This window comes from Triplophysa rosa, linkage group LG4, assembly GCF_024868665.1.
Source record: "Triplophysa rosa linkage group LG4, Trosa_1v2, whole genome shotgun sequence".
Taxonomy (NCBI): domain Eukaryota; kingdom Metazoa; phylum Chordata; class Actinopteri; order Cypriniformes; family Nemacheilidae; genus Triplophysa; species Triplophysa rosa.
Window position 1 is genome coordinate 14,275,594 of NC_079893.1, and position 22,684 is coordinate 14,298,277.

The window sequence follows — 22,684 nt, forward strand, 5'->3', positions numbered from 1 at the left end:
GTGACTTTGATTGGAGGTAGCTGGGTGGGTGTTGTAGGGAGTGGGGGGGCTTGTTGGTTGTGGTTCGGGGCGTTTCATTTGTTGGGACTGTGTGGGTCTGGTCTGGTTGGTCTTGTTTTGTGGTCGATGTCGGACAACAGAGGAATAAAGTTAATTATGCCATTACTACTTTTCCCTGGTTGTTCCTCTGTTGTCTGTTGTTGATCACGGAATGGGACCGGGTTGGACCTGCACGGTTTCGGCGGGTGGGGCTTCCTGGGTCGCGGCTCGTGGGCTCTCCCTGTTCTTCTTGGACGTTGCTCGGTGGCTTTGGTCGGGGTCACTGAGTGCAGTTATGACACGTCAGAGGAGATCTGGCCCTCCCGGCTGAGCCTGGTTTCTCCCAAGGTTTTTTTTTCTCCATTATTCATCATTTGAGTTTGGGTTCCTCGCCACAGCAGAGCAGTGCAGTGTTGGCTTGCTCACCGGGAGACTGCATTTATTTATTTATTCATTTATTTATTAGATATTATTTATTATAATAATCTTTCTTGGTCTATAAACACCATGCACTGTGCTGTGTTTTACCTTTCTGTGTTTTTCTAATTTGCTCCTGTAAAGCTGCTTTGGAACAATGCACATTGTGAAAAGTGCTATATAAATAAAATTGAATTGAATTGAATGGAAGAAATGTATAAAAGCGAAAATAAATAAATAAATACAGAAATCAATTTTCTAAAAATAACAAAAAATAATGAAAAAATTGATATTTAAACGTATATTATTCTTTTATTTAAACATTTATTTATTTTTTAAACATTTTTGCCAATATACTGTATATGTATTTCAAAATTTTATTTTTAAATATCTCACAGCCAAACCTCTTAAAAAATGGATCATCTGTCTCTTACATATATGCAGTGTAAGCATAAAACATGATGTGTTTATGTAGTTTTAACTGTTTCTCTGAAGGCTATGTTCAGTCAGTGGAGGAAGGAGGATTGACAGTGTGAAATGAGCGCCACCTCTGCTAACACGGGCACCATGCAAAAGCATATAGAGAAAACAACCACAGCTCTTTACTAAAAGCTATGCCTGTTAAGAAAACAAAGCATACATTTTGTGTCATTTTTTGTTGTCATTTGAGTTTGTGACCAAACATTTTGCTGTGTTAACATATTGTTTATTACTGCATGATATAATTAATTAAAATAGAAGTTTAATGTGTTTCATAAAGTACAAGCTGATTTTATAATGCCAACATTTTTTGCATTTTGTGTTAAGGTGAATAAAAGACAATTTCATCATTGAGGATTTCTTTTAAAAAAAGTCTAAAAATCTCATCTCGTCTCGTTCTCGTGAACCTAGTTCCGGGTTTTTTGGAGTCGATGGAATCGACACTTTGACTCCATTTACTGCCATTCAAAACGGGCTCAGGAATATGAATATAAAATAAATGAATGTAACTTCACAAGTTTGGGAACTTTGGGCTGGCAACCAAATTCCAAAGTCATTAGCAAATACACAAGAATTTTTGCAACGAACACCATCACAGAGAGTTTTTTTGTGCTGTCAGACCAGTTACTCCTTTCTGGTGCTAAACCAATGTGGTTTTTCCAAGCGCACGCAGCGCAAGGACATGACGGCCCATGTCTAACCATAGCTATAGACTTATGGTAAAGCGAAGACATTTCGTTTCCTTTATTATTTTTATATTGCATCGATTTTGGAGCATTACAGTTACACAAATGAAAATGTTTTGTAATTAAAGACACCGCGTTTCATTGTTTTGAATTGAGGCTCCGTAAATGTGCGCAAAACAAGCCCAAAACATTTTTTTTATTTTCTATTAAGAATTTATATATTCACCCTAGGCTAAATTCAACACATGTTTTAAAAAGGAGAAAAGACGTTGAGCCTACCTTGTGTTCTTTTCTTAATGTAACTCATTGCCTTTCTGTGTTGGCCATTTAACAATAAAAAGTATTTAAAAATATCAACATGTCATTTTAAAACCAACAAATATGCTATAATAATAACCCAGCAACAAGAACTTAATATATGATTTGTGACTCCCTGGCTGTTGCTGATTTTTTACGTTTTTAAGATGGATGAAACGCATTATAATATGTTTCCACAAACTTGATTTTGATTTGTGTCCAGTTATGCGCACAGACTCACATTTAAGCATAGCGTGACGCTTTCATTCAAAGCAACTTACAAAGTTGATTAACAGTTGTTTCGAGAAATAAAAGCTTGAAGAGGGACAGAAGAAATATAGGAGAATTTTTCAATAAGAATTTAATGTGATCGGATTGACGGTGAAGAATGAACGGGAAATATTGTGTGAGCTTTTTTTGAGAGTACCAGTAGGCGTCGCTCATGCTCTGATTACCGCAGTGTTTTGGATCGGATGTAAACGTGTACAGTCAGAGAGAGAGAGAGTGGAGGTATGACTTTTACATTAAACACGATTGTTTTTTAAATGTTTTTCATTGCTTTGCGCCAATCACAAAGACAATTTAACCAATTTGAGTCAATGACAACATTAAAGATTACGGAGTCGACTCCTGTCTTGGAGTCGATTCCCAGCTAACACAGTACATCCTGACAACGTCGCCAGTTCGTCTTCATTTGGTCACCGTGACATTACTTTGTGACCACGTTCTGAGGATATCTTGGCAACGTTCCATTTCTTAGAATTTTTGCTTACGTTCCAGAAACGTCCCAGCCTCGTCCTCAAATAACGTTGTGAATTAATCCCATAGAGAACGTTGTAGCGACGTGATGTACTCGTCTTCAGATGACCTGGATGCTGGTCATTTGATTAATGAATCTGGTCATTTCTGTTTATTATGTTATTGTATGGAAAATTTATAATCATAGTAAAATCTGTTATAATGTCAAGACGAATGCTATTAATCTGACTTCTGACAGCTATTAAACTGGAGTTTAATTCGATACCACAATGACAACTATTTATTTTGTGTGCGCGTGTCTGATATGTGCTTGCGCGTCTCCAGCACGCACTCGCCTTCTTTGTTCTGCAAAGAGCTGCGCGCTCTCATCATTTAAACGTTAACGGTCATTTCTTTTTACCTCACTGCCTGATTTTACTTTAGCGGTTTATTAATATTCTTTCTTTACTTTATACCTTACAGATGTGAGAGTAAACATATTTTAGTGATTTTCGATCGATTTGGTGCGTTTAACTGAACGGACCCTGATGTTTGTGAGTGTGACTAAAGAAGATTTTGATTGTTGTTTCTAAAAACGGACAACCTGCTAAATTTATGTGGTAAGAACATAATGTTAAGCCTAAACATAATGTTTATTCATCTCTGTTAATAAGTTTTACTACACTTTACTTTAGTAAATATAATGGTATAAGCTATAGCAGGGCTAGTCAAGCACCTGTTCATAATTTTAAATGAATCCTGAATTATTAACTTACATTTTTACACAATTGCCTGTTCATTCATGTTGAGAGGCACAATAGCAACAAACAACAGACATTATATTAAATCAATTAAAGCATGATGTTGTTGTTGGTGCTGGTAGTGTGAACTGTATGCCAACACGTTGTTCAGAACCACTCTGTTCCCCTTTCTCTCATCCCGTAGTTTCCTTTCGCTTTCTCAACTGTTCCTGGATGGGTTTATTTCCAAACCTAATCAAACACACCTGGCCAAGCTAATCATTCAGGATTCATTTAAAATGATGAACAGGTGCTTGACTAGCCCTGCTATAGTGTATACAATAGTATTTACTAAAGTAAAGTAAAATTCCCAGATACTACAGTGTTCCTTTATGAAATTAAACTTTAGTTAAGCCATTATGACCACAATTTAACCATGGTGTTGCTATAGTATAACCAGAGTTAACCATGGTATTTGTAGTGGAACTGTTGTCATACAAATCTGCCAAAAAACATTTTTCAGGTTTCTTTCTACATTTACAAAATGATAAAATTATGATTGATTTCCTTAAGGGCTTTTAAATCCTACTATAGTACTATAGTGCACTACAGTATATATTACTAAAATATAGTATGCTGCAGTTTACTATAGTAAATGCTGTAATATACTATTGTTTCATGTGGTCACACTCATCTCTTGCATGTCATTTTGTCAAAGCAAAAGATGTTACTATGGCCTTAAAGTTTACCTGTGGCCTACTGCAGCACTCTGTGCTCGACTGCCATGTCTGAAGAAAGACACGCCCCCTCATTACCATATGGACACAGAAATGTAGAAATACATAAATAAATGTAAAAATAAATAATGTAAAAATACATATATATTAGCATAAATACAATGTACAAACATGTTTAAATAAATAATATACGTTTAAATATCAATTTTCCATTAATCAATTTTTTTGTTATTTTTAGAAAATTAATTTCTATTTTTGCTTTTTTACATTTCTTAATGGATTTATTTTTGTATTTATTTATTTTTAATTTTGGCAGGATTGGGCTTCCATAGAAATAAGCTTACGACAGCATTTTGTGATTCATGGAACATTCACATGCCGCCAGTTCCATCATACGAAAAATTGTACGATGATAAATGTGGTGAATAAAAAATAATCATCACGCCACTATAATTTTAGCCTCTCCCAACATGAAGAAATGTAATCCGGCCAAGAGAGAGAACATCTCTGTGGATATTGAAAGTTCGAACGAACTATCTTGCTTTTTGAAATAGGATTGATTTCAAATACAGAAAAATACAGAAAATGTAAAATATGTGCATGTGAAAAAACCTTCACCTATTGAAGGGCAATACAGATGGTAATAATAAGGTGTTTTAAAATTCCCTTCAAAATGTTTTTTCATGTGGGAAAAACAAAAGACTGGCTTCACACAAGCTGAAACCTGACGTGAGATTTGATTGGATCCACCTCTCACGTCCATATTAATAAATGTCAAGATTTGCATGGAAACAACCTTACACCCAGTTTTCTGAAGTACGTCAAATGTGGCCCACTGTGTACTCAACATGACTTTCAACTAACTTCTAAACTAAGTAACTATATAGCAATATAAAGCAAGCATTACCAAAGCTGGACTCCTCTCCAAGCTCCCGGCCAAACCTTTGCATGGACTCTCCCAGGACAACTTCAGTCTGTGTGTAACCAGGACCTTTATCACCTCCTCGGATTTTAGACATGGAGCTCATCATACTCAATTTAGCACGAGTTGCTACATAAAGACACAAGAGCAAAACAGATTATTACTTTATTTTTCAAAATAGGGTCATAATAAAAAATGCTTCTATTATACACATTTACCTGGATTAGGCTGCAGATACTCTGTTGTCTTAGTCATAATGTCCATTACTGTCCTTGTTGTGACATCTACTTTCTACAAAAGAATAGGTTGACAAAAAAGAACGCTTTAAGACAGGAAAGATCTCGAACAAAATCATAAATGCGTGAGTATACTTGACATTCCACTTCCATGTCCGTCTCTCACTCAAACTCGTCTGCACAGCTTCCTGCGCATACTCAATCTCGGATACGAGCGGACGGACGAGTTCGACACATGCGCAGTACAAATGAGTATGTATACTCCACCAGACCGTCAGAGGGCAGCACTGGGCTGCGTTATTCACAGGCCCACTGCAAATTAATGATAGAAGAAGTGTGGCTCCACCATTGCAGATGACAGAGATAACAATTAGCTGCCATGAACACATATTTATACTCTCTTAAAGGAGTCATATTGCACGGCTAAAACGAATATTATTGTTTGTTTTAGATGTAACACAATGTGTATACACCATTTAAAGTTTAAAAAACGTTGTATTTTCCACATAGTGTGCATGTTTGTATCTCCTCGTTGCCCCACCTCTCTGAAACGCACTGATTTTTTACAAAGCTCATGGCTCTGAAAAGCGAGGTGTGCTATGATTGGCCAGTTCACCAGTGCGTAGTGATTGGTCAAATACTGCAAGCATTTCACGAAATTTAACGCCTCTTACCATATTCGGAACATCAGGTTCCAAAGCAATTGTACTGACAGGCGATACAATGAGATTTACAATTACACCCACCTTAACTATGTGTAGATTTGGGCGGTCTTAGTCAAATCATGTTACGAAGTTACGTAGATTCGCCGGGTTGTGGTTACACGAGGCGTTTCAGGCAAGTCTGGTTGAGCATTCGCTTTTAGATAGAACGCATCTTTTGTTCCCACACTTTCATTTGTGCAATTTTACGTGTCTAATACATGCATGGGCAACTTATAACACACCAAAAACACAGAAAAACACGTACTTCCGCCATATGACCCCTTTAAACTTGAATTATATAAATGCAGATATTTTCGAATCTCCTCACACAAATGCTCGTCGAATTCGTTCTTCATTGCACTCAAACTCTTTGTTGCAGTGTTCTGGCTCCTCCTTTTCGACATGTTGCTTTTGTGTGGGTCTTCTGCAACAACTGCACACCGCAAACTTTCCATTACGGTATTGCCTAGTGGGCTCTTAACATTTTCTCGCGCATGCACTGTTGTACGCGTTTCGTCCACGCAGTCTCAAAATTCCGGCTGCGCACGTGCAGGCTGGCGAACACGGACGGCCGGACTATACCTGCGGCTTAAGGCATCAAGCTTTTTTGGGAGACCTTTTATTAAGCTATTCTGGGCTCCCTTATGTTAAGTGCTCTAGCAAGAAAACAGATCACAGCATGAACAATAAACCAATATTTACAGCTTTGATGTGTGATCTGGTGGTACCATAATAACATTTAAAGTACTGTACATCCCCAGAGACCATGTACTCTATCAGCCTATCCATTATAACACTGTTGGGTGATTATCTTAAGCCACAAACTGAAGAAAACACAGATTTCCACTTTTCTTGTAAATTACTTTCTAAAACATAATTCCTACATTTCAATTGTGAATATAGAGTATACCGAGTATACTGTAAGTGTGAATCATGACTCTCTCTGCAGGACACTCACCTTTTCCATTAGCATGAAGTCTTCATCTAATTTAGTTCCTTCTGCCCCTCCAACTTTCTCACTAACTTTCTGCAAAAAAAAGTTTTACCACAATGAGGCGACAAAGCTAATTACTCATTCATTTTGTTAGGAATTAATTATAAATCTTATGTGCTGTTCCTATCTGTTATAACATATTATAACATACATATAACAGTGCATATAGTGTCTGATGTACTTAAACTAGTGGTGCAACGGATCACAAAACTCACAGTTCAAACAGGAGTTCTGTTACTTAGTGATGTATGTGTAGCACAGATACGCTCAAACGCGCAACACTTCAGCAATTTTGACGCGACACCCACCCACCCATTTTAACGCATTTCAGAAGACCAGAGAAAGTGAGTCACAAAAGACACTTACTCCATGATTGCCACCTCAAAACACCTGTCACATTTATAATCTGTTTACTCGGACTGCACTTTTATATCATATTTATTTGTTGTACACATCATTTTTAAAATAAGGCATTTATATGACATAAGATAAATAATAACTGTTAGAAACTAGACTAGAAACTAGAAACAAGAGTATTGCGGTACTTATGGCACCCACAGATGCGAACCGATATTGGCGTCACTTTGTTCTGGGTCCATTCCATTTCTGTTTGTCATATCCCTGTAAAACCAATTCATTTTAAGACTCTTTTTTATTTTTAATGTCATACAATATACGAATTGTTATACATTTTTGGAAATAAAAGTAGTCAAAAGTGAGAGACACAAGTAAATATTGTGATATATAGTGTTACCTTGAAATAAATATCATATCGTGAAACAGGTGTGGTCATGTAGCCCACCTTTAATTGCAGTCTACTTGATTCTGTATAGTCTAAGTAAGGGATAATGTACAGGCAGCCGGGTGTTATCACAGAAATAAGGCCCGACAGTGTGATCAGGACCCTGACGCGAAGCAGAGGGTCTTGTATCACACTGAAGGGGCTTATTTCACGATAACAGCCGGCTGCTTGTACATTATCCTGCTTATTACATGGCTACTTGCCACATGAGAAAAAAACTGGACATAAAATGTGAATTTGAAATATTTTATTAGCTCATTTTTACCGAATACAGACCTTTCGCGAGGAAAAGTCGTTTAGTTTCGGTTTTAAAGTAAGAAATGACGTTCAAACGTCACGAACAGGCAAATTGGTTTAATCATTTGTAAATATAATGTCATACAGTATATGTTATTAAAAGACATATTTATAATTCATTTTTGTGTAATATTAAACCCCTCAAAATGATTTGCAGCATCTGGATTACAGTGTGTTATTAGTTTTGAGCGGTTGTTATTTGAAAATAACAACCCTTGGAATGTCGCGACTGGCCAATCAGAATCAAGCATTCAAATGAGCCATGTAATAATAGTCAATAATCAACTATTATGTACATAATAACATGCAATACTCTTCCTCACAGATTGCACCAGATTCATCAGTTCTTGCTAAACAAAAATGTACCTCACTTTTCCACCAAGTTATGTAAAGTTCCTGAATATTTCTTGGGGAATGGCACTGCATTAGGCATCTCACATTGCAGTTTATTGGATATTGCAGTTTATTCTTAAAGGGATACTCCACCCAAAAATGTAATAAAAACAAAATTCTGTCATAAAAACTCCCCCCCAAGTTGTTCAAAATCTGAATACATTTCTTTGTTCTGTTGAACACAAAGAAAGATATTTGGAAAAATGTTAGCAACTGACAATCCTGGGACATCATTGACTACCATTGTTGGAAACGTTTAAATGTTAGTCTTAGTCAGGTGCCTTAGAACCATTTGCTTTCCTAAATTCTTCAAAATATCTAACTTAGTGTTCAACAGAACAAAAAATGATACAATTATTTTTCCTATGGTAGTCCATGATGTCCCAGAAATGTCACTTGCTAACATTTTTCCAAAATCTTTCTCTGTGTTCACCAGAACAAAGAAATTTATAAGGGTTTGGAACAACTTGATGCTTAGTAAATGATGACAGAATTTTCATTTTTGGGTGGAGTATCCCTTTAACCAAAATTGTGAAATCCTATATCAAGAAGGTCTGACATGGAGATTTGCTATACTTGGTCACATTAAGTTCTGCTTGGCAGCCAAATGTTTGTGAGCGCCACAGGCTTGAGTCACACCTACATACTAATTCACAACAAGCTCACCTTCAAGACTGAGCTGTCACTATGTTAAGAAGATTTGATTTTACAGCAAAATATATAAATAAATACCATGGGATTAAACCAAAATGACTGCCAAGAATCTTGCGATACTTGTAATTAAAGTCTGAGAATATCACAAGAATAACTAACAGCTAGGTGAAAAATCAATCAAATGGTTTAATGCCTCACACGAGTACAGCATAAAATGTCCATCAGCTGAGAAAAGTATATTTGGAGAGTTCATTTGCAAAACAGATAACTCAGTTTAAAAAAAATTTAAACTGCAGTTTTGTTATTTGTGATAACTCAAAAAGCTAATTAACCCAATAAAAACATAACACAAAAAACATGATTTTTGATTTTTTTTTTAAAAATGAGACATCTGTTTTTGCAAATGAACTCTTCATTTATTTATAGTCTAATCAGATTCGCATAATAGGACTAGATGTTATAATCCCACTATATCAACACAGTTGAATTGCCCAATAGGACATTTCCCACGCCTTATGCATGACAATATAGTATACTATAGGTATAGTTCTTAAAAACATGTTCAGTATGTTAAGTTTTACCATATTTGAAATTCAACATTTCTTTTTTCTGAATTGTTTCTATGTCGTTATAAGACAGAACATGAGCTGTGGAAGCATATGAGGAGACAATGAGTAGTAAAAAGGTTACGGCCTGAAGAAAAAATATATTGGATAAGGCTTACATCTTTTAATTACATATCCAACAGTGTTGACCTTACCAATGGAAAGAGTAGTGAGGTGACTTAAGGAGTGAGCTTATGAGAAAACACTTTTCAGTGTTTCAAATCTTGTGTGCCTAATGGGCACGGTTCATTATTTGTCACATGTTATTTGTATATGAACCAAGAATCTTTCAGAAAATGTTGTTTATCTACTTCTGTCGAAGAATATGTTGGTAGCACTTTATTTAACAGTCATGTTCTGTTCATGTTGTGGCTACTACAGTAATTACAACAAATTGTGTGTTTGTCTCCTTAGTTTAAATATGTAGCGAATTGTAAATGTATTTTTAATATTGTTTGGTGAGCCTTTTTTGTTGAGCAACTCTATATTTCTAAATAGTAACTGCTTGGCTAAAACAAGAGCAATGTTAGCAATTGCAAATACAGCTGGAACAGAGATTTTGAGATTTAATTAAAATAAAACGTTGTACGTTCTTGTACGTTGGCTACAGTGTATAGACCCCCTGGTCCCTACACTGATTTTCTGAAAGAGTTTGCGGACTTCCTATCGGACCTATTGGTTAACGTTGATAAAGTACTAATTGTCGGAGACTTTAATATCCACGTAGATAGTGCTAACGATGCATTAGCAGTGGCGTTTACAGAGCTATTACACTCTTTTGGAGTAACACAACACATCAATGGACCCACTCATCGATTTAATCATACACTAGACTTGATTATATCTCACGGAGCCGATCTAACCAATATAGATATTATACCTCAAAGCGACGATGTCACTGATCACTATCTTATAACATGTACACTGCGCACTGCAGAAATCAGCCGTTTAACTCGTTATCGACAGGGTAGAACAATTACCTCGACTACTAAAGATAGTTTCACAAAGAGCTTGCCAGATCTGACTCCTTTAATAACCATACCAATAAATATAGAATCGCTCGATGACATGACCAGCAAATTGGGCACTATTTTCTCTAATACATTAGAAGCTGTCGCACCTATGAAGTCAAAAAAGATTAATGAGAAAAACGCAGCACCATGGTACAATAGCACCACTCGCGCCCTTAAAAGAGAAACACGTAAACTGGAGCGCAAATGGAAACAAACCCAATTAGAGGTCTTTAAAATTGCGTGGAAAGAGAGTGCAAACTGTTATAAAAAGGCACTAAAAGCAGCAAAGGCTGAGCACCTCCGTAACCTCATAGAAACTAACAAAAACAATCCAAGGTTTTTATTTAGTACAGTTGCTAAACTAACAAATAAACAGACTTCACCTGACCTGGGTATTCCGCCGCACCTTGGTAGCAATGATTTCATGAATTTTTTTACAGAGAAAATCGAAAACATACGAGACAAAATAGTAAAAACTCAACCTCCAAGTCTGTCCTATAAATTAGTACCAACCATCGCCCCAAAAGAAAGGCTACAGTGTTTTTCACCTATAAAACAGGAAGATTTAATTAAACTTATTGCAACATCTAAACCTACAACTTGCTTATTAGACCCCATACCAACTAAATTATTAAAAGAGTTATTACCCGTTGCAATTGAGCCCATTTATAACATTATCAACTCGTCAATTAATCTAGGCCATGTCCCAGGACCCTTTAAACTGGCCGTCATTAAGCCTCTTATCAAGAAACCAAACTTAGACCCCAATGAACTAGGAAACTATAGACCGATTTCAAATCTCCCTTACCTGTCTAAAATACTAGAAAAAGTAGTGTCCACTCAGTTGTGCTCTTTCTTACAAAATAATGACATACACGAAAAATTCCAGTCAGGCTTTAGACCGCATCATAGTACTGAAACTGCGCTCGTTAAAATTACAAACGACCTGCTTATAGCATCAGATAAAGGTAACATCTCACTCCTAGTCCTGCTCGACCTTAGTGCTGCGTTCGATACTGTAGACCATAAAATACTTCTAGATCGCTTACACAATTATACCGGTATTCAGGGACAGGCACTACAATGGTTCAGATCTTACTTATCAGACAGACATCAATTTGTCCATTTAAATGGGGAATCATCAAATCTAACGCAAGTAAATTATGGATTACCTCAGGGATCGGTTTTAGGACCCTTGCTATTCTCCATATACATGCTGCCCCTTGGAAACATTATTAGAAAACATGGAATTAGCTTCCACTGTTATGCAGATGATACTCAGCTATATATCTCATCAAGACCAGATGATTCCTTCCAACTATCCAAATTGGCAGAGTGCATCGACGATATAAAGCATTGGATGACTTGTAATTTCCTTCTTTTAAATTCTAATAAAACAGAAATATTACTTATCGGACCAAAGACACGTGAGCAGAATATTTCGGATTATGACCTGCAAATTGAAGGCTGCACTGTTACTCCAACAAATACAGTTAAAGACCTTGGCGTTATATTAGACAGCAACCTGTCATTTAAAAATCACATCTCAAATGTCACAAAAACAGCCTTCTTCCACCTTAGAAATGTTGCCAAATTGCGAAATATTTTATGTGTGGCTGACGCAGAGAAGCTTATTCATGCATTTGTGACCTCAAGACTTGACTACTGTAATGCACTGCTTAGTGGTTGTCCTGCAGCATCAATAAACAAACTACAGTTAGTTCAGAATGCAGCTGCCAGAGTTCTAACCAGGTCCAGAAAATACGATCACATAACCCCAATGTTATCAACCCTTCACTGGTTACCCATTAAGTATCGTATTGACTTTAAAGTTCTTTTAATTACTTATAAAGCCTTAAACGGTTTAGCCCCTACCTACATAACAGAGCTTCTACCACACTACAACCCATCACGCTCTCTAAGATCTCAAAACTCCAGACTTTTGATAACACCTAGAATAACTAAATCCACCAAAGGGGGTAGAGCTTTCTCATACGTAGCACCTAAACTCTGGAATAGCCTCCCCGATACTATTCGAGGGTCAGACACACTCTCCCAATTTAAATCTAGATTAAAGACACATCTTTTCAGCCAAGCATTCACTAATACATAGCTAATGAACAGCAGCTACGCTAATTATTCTCTTTCTGTTTCTGCCCTCGCCTCGGGATGCCCATCCCGAGGTAGGGAGAGATTCCGCCAGGCCCAGATGAACGTCATATGCCCATCCACAACTAGAGATTACGCCAGCTACATCGGAAAATCCCGTGCCATCCTCCTGCGAGAGCCTGCGGACTGACTGACAACCCAGCTCCATCCAAGGCAATTCCATCACCACCCAAGAAAAAGGCGACCATCTGGCCGGCCCAGCTCAGACAATTCCATCCCCAACCGAGAGCAAAGACGGACTACCTGTCACATAAATGCTAAATTTACAATACTTGGTATTTAATGCTAAACTTACATCACACGACAGCAGTTTGAAGTTATGGCTGCACTCAGTGACTTTGATTGGAGGTAGCTGGGTGGGTGTTGTGGGGAGTGGGGGGGCTTGTTGGTTGTGGTTCGGGGCGTTTCATTTGTTGGGACTGTGTGGGTCTGGTCTGGTTGGTCTTGTTTTGTGGTCGATGTCGGACAACAGAGGAATAAAGTTAATTATGCCATTACTACTTTTCCCTGGTTGTTCCTCTGTTGTCTGTTGTTGATCGCGGAATGGGACCGGGTTGGACCTGCACGGTTTCGGCGGGTGGGGCTTCCTGGGTCGCGGCTCGTGGGCTCTCCCTGTTCTTCGTGGACGTTGCTCGGTGGCTTTGGTCGGGGTCACTGAGTGCAGCCATGACACGTCAGAGGAGATCTGGCCCTCCCGGCTGAGCCTGGTTTCTCCCGAGGTTTTTTTTTCTCCATTATTCAGCATTGGAGTTTGGGTTCCTCGCCACAGCAGAGCAGTGCAGTGTTGGCTTGCTCACCGGGAGACTGCATTTATTTATTCATTTATTTATTAGATATTATTTATTATAACGATCTTGCTTGGTCTATAAACACCATGCACTGTGCTGTGTTTTACTTTTCTGTGTTTTTCTTATTTGCTCCTGTAAAGCTGCTTTGGAACAATGCACATTGTGAAAAGCGCTATATAAATAAAATTGAATTGAATTGAATTAAAACATGTTCATTTTTACAGCCAAAGTAATAATACTAAAGGAGACACAAATTTTTAAGCCTTAAATCTGGTCTTGCTTCCTTTAACATTAGCCTTATTACTTGGAAAGGAAGTGATGTAATACTGACTAGGTGGCTGGCAGTCACATGAATCCCAATGTGACAGCAGGCCTGGACAACAGTGCCAGGGATGCTGTCTCTCTTGCGTTTAATATTATTAGAATGATTAATAATTGCTTTATATAATTATAATTATATATACATATTTTTATCGTTCATTATTTATTATTTGAGTGTTAGTATTATTATTGTATGTGTTTGTTTTTGATTTTGTTATGGCAAGTGTTGATAAAGACTCTTTATCTTCCTATTTATTAAAGAGTATATAACACAAAATAATAACATCAGTAAAAAATGACAGGATTCACAAAATAAGTGAATATTTTAATAAGTACTACTTATATTACAATTCTTACTATTTTTTGTTTAAATAGTCTTTAACAGCACTTCAGTATATGGCTTTTTTGGACAAGCATGAGTTTAATACGTTCCAACAGTGCACATTTACACATACAGATACGTTTTTAACACACAGAACATTTAAAGTGAAGAACATACACACATTAAAAGTCTGCAAACAATACAATGCAGACAAAAGCAGATTACAGTACAAGTATAGTGTCAGCTAAGTCACAACTAGTCCCAAATATAGCGTGTGTTATATGAAATATATATAAAAATATATGTGACAAAAAGTGACATTACAGCAACCCAAGAATGATGATGTGTGGTTAGAGAAATAACAATCAGATTGTCTGATCACAGGAACTGTTGGCTGGGAATTTTTTGAACAAAAACCCAGAGCTCAATTTAATTTCACAAATTCACATAAAAAATCTTTAGATCTTTGACAAAAATAATAAATACCAAGGTTATGTGCACATGTCAATCTAGTGGTTTTCATGCCATGGGAAAATAATGTTATTGTGATGGTGAGCAGTCGTGGCCTAATGGTTAGAGAGTGGGATGGGTTAAATGCAGAGGTCACATTTCGGGTATGGGTCACCTTATCTGACTAATAGGTCACTTTCACTTTATCAAAGTAAACCACATAACATGAAGAATGAAGGAGTATCAATGCACATTTCAAGCCAGTCCTGTGTAAACTACGGAATGCAAAGTTTTTTCATACAATGTTTTCGTGAGATGACAGAGCTCCCCTTCTGCAGCACCGGGAGTTATCCGATCGCAAAACATACAAGGGATGATCAAAAGTCCAGACACTATGCACATGATAAGCAATGTAAAACTTGCTTCACTGCTTATTAACGTTAGCTGTTGTCCGTAATGTTTGTTAGTTTCCTTGTGTAGTGATAATGGCAGAGCTCTCGTTCTTACTATTGTTTTATTCAAACGGTTTTGTACAGTATTTTTATAGAGTTCAACACTAGGAAATGTTTTTTTATTAAATTGTTATTAGAGTAAGTCTTTTACCACTGTAAAGTGACTTTTACTTGTGATACTGGACTGTTGTGCTTTTATTTTCATAACTTAACTTTAAACCCGTTTTCCTCCAAATTCCGTTCCTGAAAATCATAGCACTTCAGCCGACCTCAGCCATAACTTTTGTTACATACACAAGGTATGAGCAAAATAAAAACTGATTTGGAAAGGGTTTGAATATGGTATCAAAAACTGTAATATATAAATTTGCACCACGTGTTGGGTTTTCCCAGATCGAATCACATATGAACATAAACATTAAATATATAGATGAATATAAACAACAACGGCTTTATTGGGCATTCAGTTGTATTAAAATACGAGACGCAAGTACAGCGTGATGATGTCACGAACATACTAATTACCACCTAACGCCACCTTGCACCATAGTGACGGGTAATAATAGATTATGACGGATTTTTTACGAGCCTGTTGGTCAAAATGACGGACAATAAAAAAGTCTAGCGCAACCTCTGGTGTGTACTTGTAAAAATGCGTGTGCTGCAGTCAGACAGAGAGGTGAGGAGCCTATAGGCCCGTCAGTTAAACAGAGTGGATGTAGCGCGGATGATGAGAGAAGATGAAAAGAACGATTGACAACTTTTTTGTGAATAATGTTAAGTTAAGGCCTGATCCGTCCGAAAATCATAAGCAATGCTCTGACACGGAGCCATCAACCTCCCAGGTTATGTCAAGCCCTGGTCCATTTATCTTGATATGTTTTAAGTTTAAATTTCAGTTCAGTGAAGCACTTTAAGCACCAACACTTTTTCAGTAAGTTACCTTTCTTGTAGAATTGTGTTTTAAATAAAGAACTTTATGTTGACCAGATTGTTAATTAATCATTTACAAGTCAATTTTGCTTATATGGACACTTAAAAAAAAGTGAACTGGTAAAACCAGTTAAATGTTAAATGCGTTAAATGCGATGCGGTCGAAAATTTGGGTGCACCTAACTTTTGTCCTAGTGCACCTAAAAAAAAGTTAGGCGCACCAGTGCAACCAGTGCAACAAGTTGGTCTAGAGCCCTGCAAGGGCACCTCAGTCATTACCTGCCGGCCCTGAGAATCGAACCGGTAACCTTCTGGTCATGAGTCCGACTCTCTAACCATTAGGTTAAACTGAAACTGTTGGATTATTATAGGCTACATTGCAAAATGATTTGAGAAAAAAAAACATCCAATGCAAGCAATTCTGACTGATGCTGACTGACAACCATTTTAGTTCACTTCTCTTCTCCAAACTCCGCCCACAAAAGCTGACTGTTCTCTCAGAAGGTGCACTCGTTGCCAGGATGCACAGAACACACTTTGACAAGTTGTTTAAAGTACAGGGAACTGTGTGCACGCGACGGCTGTATGATGTCAAAGGATGTCGCGAGCGGCGGGGCTACTGTCAGACAGCCCGCTTCTGTCTGAAGTAAAGTTACCAAAAGATGCTTTCATTTCTTAAATTTACTTCCGTGCGGCAAGTCCCATGCTGTGTCTTTCTCTGACATTTGAAATGCTCCACACACACACAGTGCCAAAATGTTTGCGGCAGTAATCTCTCTCTCTCTCTCTCTCTCTCTCTCTCTCTCTCTCTCTCTCTCTCTCTCTGGCCGAATAACATTCGGTGCATCCCTGACCCAAACCACTTTGTCTCAAAGTTAGACTCAATTTAGACGTAAAGTAAAAATATCAAATATCATTACAATATCAACCATCAACATTTAATAATCCCAATAAGAGTTTATTGCAACTGAAACTTCTGCTTTGCAAGTCAAACAAATACTGTTTGCCAGAATAAACATATTTGAGGGCCGGACATGAAATGCTTTTCGTTTGTAGGAACATACTGTATACTTACTGCTAATAAGCCATCTTCGCTGTTAATAGTGTTTTGTCACTGATATTTCTGTCAGAGAATGGCAGAAGAACCCAAGCGCAGGCAGGCAGTGAAGGGGTTAAACAAGATATATTTATTACACAAAACAAAACAGAACAAAAACACCCACAATGGGGGAAAACAGAACCAAGAAATATATATAAAACAAAAGACTTCCCACGAGGGGGCAAAATGAAAACAAGAACTATAAACTAAACTAAAGGACACGACCAAACTTCTTAAATAATACAAGGCACAAAACACGAACAATCCACAGACAAGGCCAGGAACAGGAAACACGGGTAGACACAAAAGACACCATGTGAGCACAAGACAAAGAAACAAGAGGGTATATATAGGGAAGACAAACGAGGGATAACGACATGGGGCAGGTGTGGGACATTAAACACTCAGGGAAAGATAACGAGGAAACGAGAGGAATGGGGTCAATGACAAGACACTGGAGAGAACGTATATTATTGTCAAACGGACAATAATATGTTTCTCTCCACACATAACCAAAGACTTTGTCATGGCTCTGCTACAGGACCAAGAAAAACATGACTAAGGAAGCAGAGCCATGACAGAAGCCCCCCCTTTAATGAGCACCTCCAGGTGCTCACCAAGGGGTAGACGGACAAGACAAGGCAGACCGAGACAAAGACAAAGAAACAAGAGGGTATATATAGGGAAGACAAACGAGGGATAACGACATGGGGCAGGTGTGGGACATTAAACACTCAGGGAAAGATAACGAGGAAACGAGAGGAATGGGGTCAATGACAAGACACTGGAGAGAACGTATATTATTGTCAAACGGACAATAATATGTTTCTCTCCACACATAACCAAAGACTTTGTCATGGCTCTGCTACAGGACCAAGAAAAACATGACTAAGGAAGCAGAGCCATGACAGAAGCCCCCCCTTTAATGAGCACCTCCAGGTGCTCACCAAGGGGTAGACGGACAAGACAAGGCAGACCGAGACAAAGACAAAGAAACAAGAGGGTATATATAGGGAAGACAAACGAGGGATAACGACATGGGGCAGGTGTGGGACATTAAACACTCAGGGAAAGATAACGAGGAAACGAGAGGAATGGGGTCAATGACAAGACACTGGAGAGAACGTATATTATTGTCAAACGGACAATAATATGTTTCTCTCCACACATAACCAAAGACTTTGTCATGGCTCTGCTACAGGACCAAGAAAAACATGACTAAGGAAGCAGAGCCATGACATATTTCAATATGATTACATCTATGTTTTTAGAGATTTGAGGTAACACACCATAGGACAACATGCTCATTGTGTGCTTGCCTAGGACACATTCTTCTTTCTATGTTTAATAATAAAAATTATGTAAAGATTGTATTTTGTATTGTATTTTTGGCTTCAAAAATTAAGTGATTCATATAACAAAACATAATGCTCTCATGTGTATCAAAGTTCATGGTATTCAAGGATGAGGGCATGTTACACAGTTTTTCCTATGTGACAGCAGACATTGCCAGGGCAATAAACTACAATGTCCTTGCAGTTCCATTTCTGGGTGCATGAACTTACAAAAGCATTGGTGGAAGTGGGTAATATCTCACAGAAATAATTGGCAAATCTGGTGCAGTCCATGAGGAGGAGATGCACTGCAGTATTTAACACAGCTGATAGCCACACCAGTAACCAGATGCTAACTGTTACCATTGTTCAGGGACTCTTTTCATTTCTGTTTGTAAAACTTGTTCAGTTAATGTCTCTAATCACAAAATATTTTGATTTTTGAGTTTGCTTGAAATAAAAGCAGTAAAAGGAAGAGGAGGTTTCTTTTTTGCTAAGAATATGTTACAAGTGTATGTGAGTGTATTATGTATTTAGTACACTGACTACTTTTTTCATACATTTTTTATTTTCCATAAAGAAATGTAGTACATTTTTTGCTATAATAAATAACCAAATCTCTATGAAAGCTCACAAAATCAAGATTACGCCAAGATCATATCAAACATTCAATGGGCTTTCAGCTAGCATTCATGCTAGATCGACTTAAACAGTTTACTACCCCACCCCACAAGACTCCTAACATGCTGTTATAAACCACCCCCTTCTGCTGGACAGGGTCTGATTATTACCAACAACCGGCCCCAGACACTGTATTATTAACTTCAGACTGCACTCATCAATTCTGCCTTATAATTATTTGTTTTTTTCTCAAAGATCGTCACTTTGTTTCAGTTAAAAGATCAGCTGTATGTTCAACGTACTCTCTTCTATACCGAAATGTGTACAGTATATTAAATATATATTGTATACAGTATGTATGTATATAGACTTCGTTCTACAATTTGAGACAGCATTCACATCAGTGGCTGCCCAATGATGTCCACCCCAACAACAGGATACAAAGACACCACACTTGATTATCCTATAAGAGATAAGAGATTTGAAGAGATTCAAAACAATGTTGGGCTGTCATAGAACCTAGTGTTCACGAGTCATTTAAACATACAAGATAACATGTAAAGATACAAATATAAAAAGGTATTGGTCTAGATCGTCTGAAAAACACTGGCTGCAGGTATGTTGTAACTGACAAACACTTCTGATAAGGCAAATGCACTCTGCAGTAAGCAATGTGTAGAATCTGTAATGAGGCAAGCAGAATAAAACAGCAGAAGCTTTTGTGCAAAAAGCAGTGAAAGGAAAAAGGAGGGTAATCTATCCTTTTATCTTCCGCTTCATTTCTTCTATACATTTCATGAGATAAAATACAAAACCTGAAGATCTAAAGTTCCATAGTTTAATAGCATATATAGTTTAATAGTTCTTTAGCATTAGCATGATAGCATCTAAAGTTTAATTGAGCTTTATTACACAAAATCTTTATTGTTTGTATCATATGGCAAACTCAAAACCTATTTCCCTATTTTTATCGCTTGAAAATGCCATTTTCCAAACATAGCAAGTCACTATGCTTACGGAATGACAAGCAGCACCAAAGAGAGGACAATTTCTATGAAAACTCGCTTTTGTTGTTGTTTAACTACCATGTATTGACATGACAACATGAGGGAAATCTTGATTGCCTATAAATGCCTATGAATTATGTGAAATTGTGAGACCTGCTTTTTACACTGAGCTAAAATGTCAGACATGTGGAATATCAGCACAAATATTTTGATTATGAATATCAAGGACATTTACAGCTCATTTTCTGAGAATCGACTTCGCAGTCTGATTTCGAAGAACAAACAATGCTTGAAAAACAGAATAAACCTGCATCCATCTATCAATCGTATATTCTGTCACAAATGCAAGACTGCATGAAGGTCGTGTATAAAGTAGGGCCTACATAGCAAGCTGGAAGAGGAGAGCGGAGTGTGCTTGAGGAACCATCTGTTCTACTGAGTAGCTCTGAGTCATGCCACCCTCTCTACTGTGCAGCCTGCTCTGATGATGTCACAGCATGATGATTGGTCTAAAAGAGAGGGATTATGTTGTTTAACCCAGCTTCACAACTCCCAGACATTTATACTTTACAAACAGATGGCCTTCAATAAAACGCAGTGATGCACAGAGCCAGATGTAATGGTTACAGTGTGAGACCGGGGAATCATGCATTGTGCACGTGAGCACAGTGCCTCCAATAGATGCTGCTGTATAACAAAACTAAAATGTAATACAAGGTACTAACAATCCATCATCTGTAATCTTTGCTGCACATTCTGTCACCATTTGATGAGATTCTCAATCATGTTTAAATGCAATGTGAAGCTTCAAGCAAGGATACAACGGAACTGGGCTGTCTATGTCTCTCCCAGATATGATGACACAAGGGCATGTTCCAATCTGGCTGGTATGCTCTTTTAAACACAACAAAAATGACATCTTAGCTCAATAAAACCATTACATTACAAGCTAACGTATAACGTATGAAATATCACGGCTGACGTGTCCAAGAGCAACAACATGGCGATAAAAATTTAACAGTGAGTGAGATATCCATCTTAAAATTGACAACATATAGCACTGCACCCTCCAGCCTTTCGGATAGGATCAGAACAGTATGGGTTTGAGAGCTTCACGACCGCTTTAGAGGGCATCGAGGTCAATTTAAGGGTATAAGCTATTATGCAACAGCACACAGCTACGCAGCATCTCAAATATACATTTTCACGCATTTCAGCCTCATCTGTGCTAATGACGGCGGAATGAAACCGCATTACACAAAAGATACTGTAATCCTAACATCTCAACTAAATTAATGTACATGTTTTATTACAAGACTAGCGCGTATACCAATATAAGTATATTCATTAGTTCAATGGTGGTGTGGTCATAAAAACAGTATTATACATTATTCATTGAAGACCCGCATTACGATTCAGGACACACGATGCTAGCTGCCTTCTATTCTGATCGTACGCGACGAAAAAGCACTGCAGCAAACCATTTCATAGATTTCATGGACAGCAGAGCGCTGTTTATGTCAATGCAGTGGACCTTACCTGAGTGGCTTTGTGGAATTGCTTCTTTAGTCCCGCTACAGACATGATTCCGACTGGAGTGCCGCTGTTCTGTCCGAACGCCTGGATGTGATGTGTTAAGATGTAAATATATTTAGAAATGTACCGCGGATGCGTTCAGAGATAAAGCCTTGCAGACTGGGAATCACCACAAGCGTAGTCTGACTATAGCAGTTGATGCTGACGCGCCAATGATGTCACGCCTCAGGTACCGCCTCTCAGAAGATTACAGACGTTCTCACTCCCACGCTGAGACGTGTTAAGAGTGGGAAATGAATACACTATTATACTCCAGCAGCTGTCAAATTGCAGTGAAGAGTGAGCAATCGGGATGATCAGAATAATCAATTCTTTACTGCTGTGCCCCAGCATTTCTTTCTGATAAATACTTCTGGGTGAGCATTTATAGCGACATGAGGAACATTTTTCCTGATAGTAGGCCTAGTTTAGCATTTCAACCTAACAGGATCTTGTAGTTCGAACCCAAGGGGCGCAAAAATGGGGTATGCCGTATACGAGGTGCACAGGGGCGCCGCACAAGTGGGGGCGCCATTGTGCCAAAATATTATTTAACGTTTTTTTTTAATAAAACGTTATAAAAAATATAACGAAAAAGTCATTATCTAAAACGTTTTAGTTTCACTTTTGTCTAGCATTTTAAACGAGTTCAATTAATATATAATTTATTTAATCAAGTTATTATGTCAACCAATCACTCTTTCACAGTCAAATGACCAAATGGATCGAGCAAAGAAACTTCCCAAAGCGCAGAACAGAACATGAAAATGAAAAGTAAATTGACAAGTAAAAAACAAGTTATTTAACGTTGCCTGAGAGGTAGTTCATATTATAATACAATATCAGGTCACCTCTAGGC

General features: G+C 37.7%; 1 protein-coding gene across 1 annotated transcript in view; it reads right to left on the minus strand.

The window, feature by feature from the left end:
• sh3gl2a (SH3 domain containing GRB2 like 2a, endophilin A1) overlaps positions 1 to 22,009 on the minus strand; it is a 34,025-nt gene extending 12,016 nt beyond the window's left edge. Inside the window, exons 1-4 of the mRNA XM_057330746.1 lie at positions 21,790 to 22,009; positions 6,955 to 7,023; positions 5,275 to 5,347; positions 5,042 to 5,185 (exon numbers count right to left, since the gene is read on the minus strand). Coding sequence (XP_057186729.1) covers positions 5,042 to 5,185; positions 5,275 to 5,347; positions 6,955 to 7,023; positions 21,790 to 21,834 — 331 coding nt within the window. The 5' untranslated portion in view covers positions 21,835 to 22,009. The remainder of the gene's footprint in view (positions 1 to 5,041; positions 5,186 to 5,274; positions 5,348 to 6,954; positions 7,024 to 21,789) is intronic.
• Between the last annotated feature and the right edge of the window lie 675 nt (positions 22,010 to 22,684).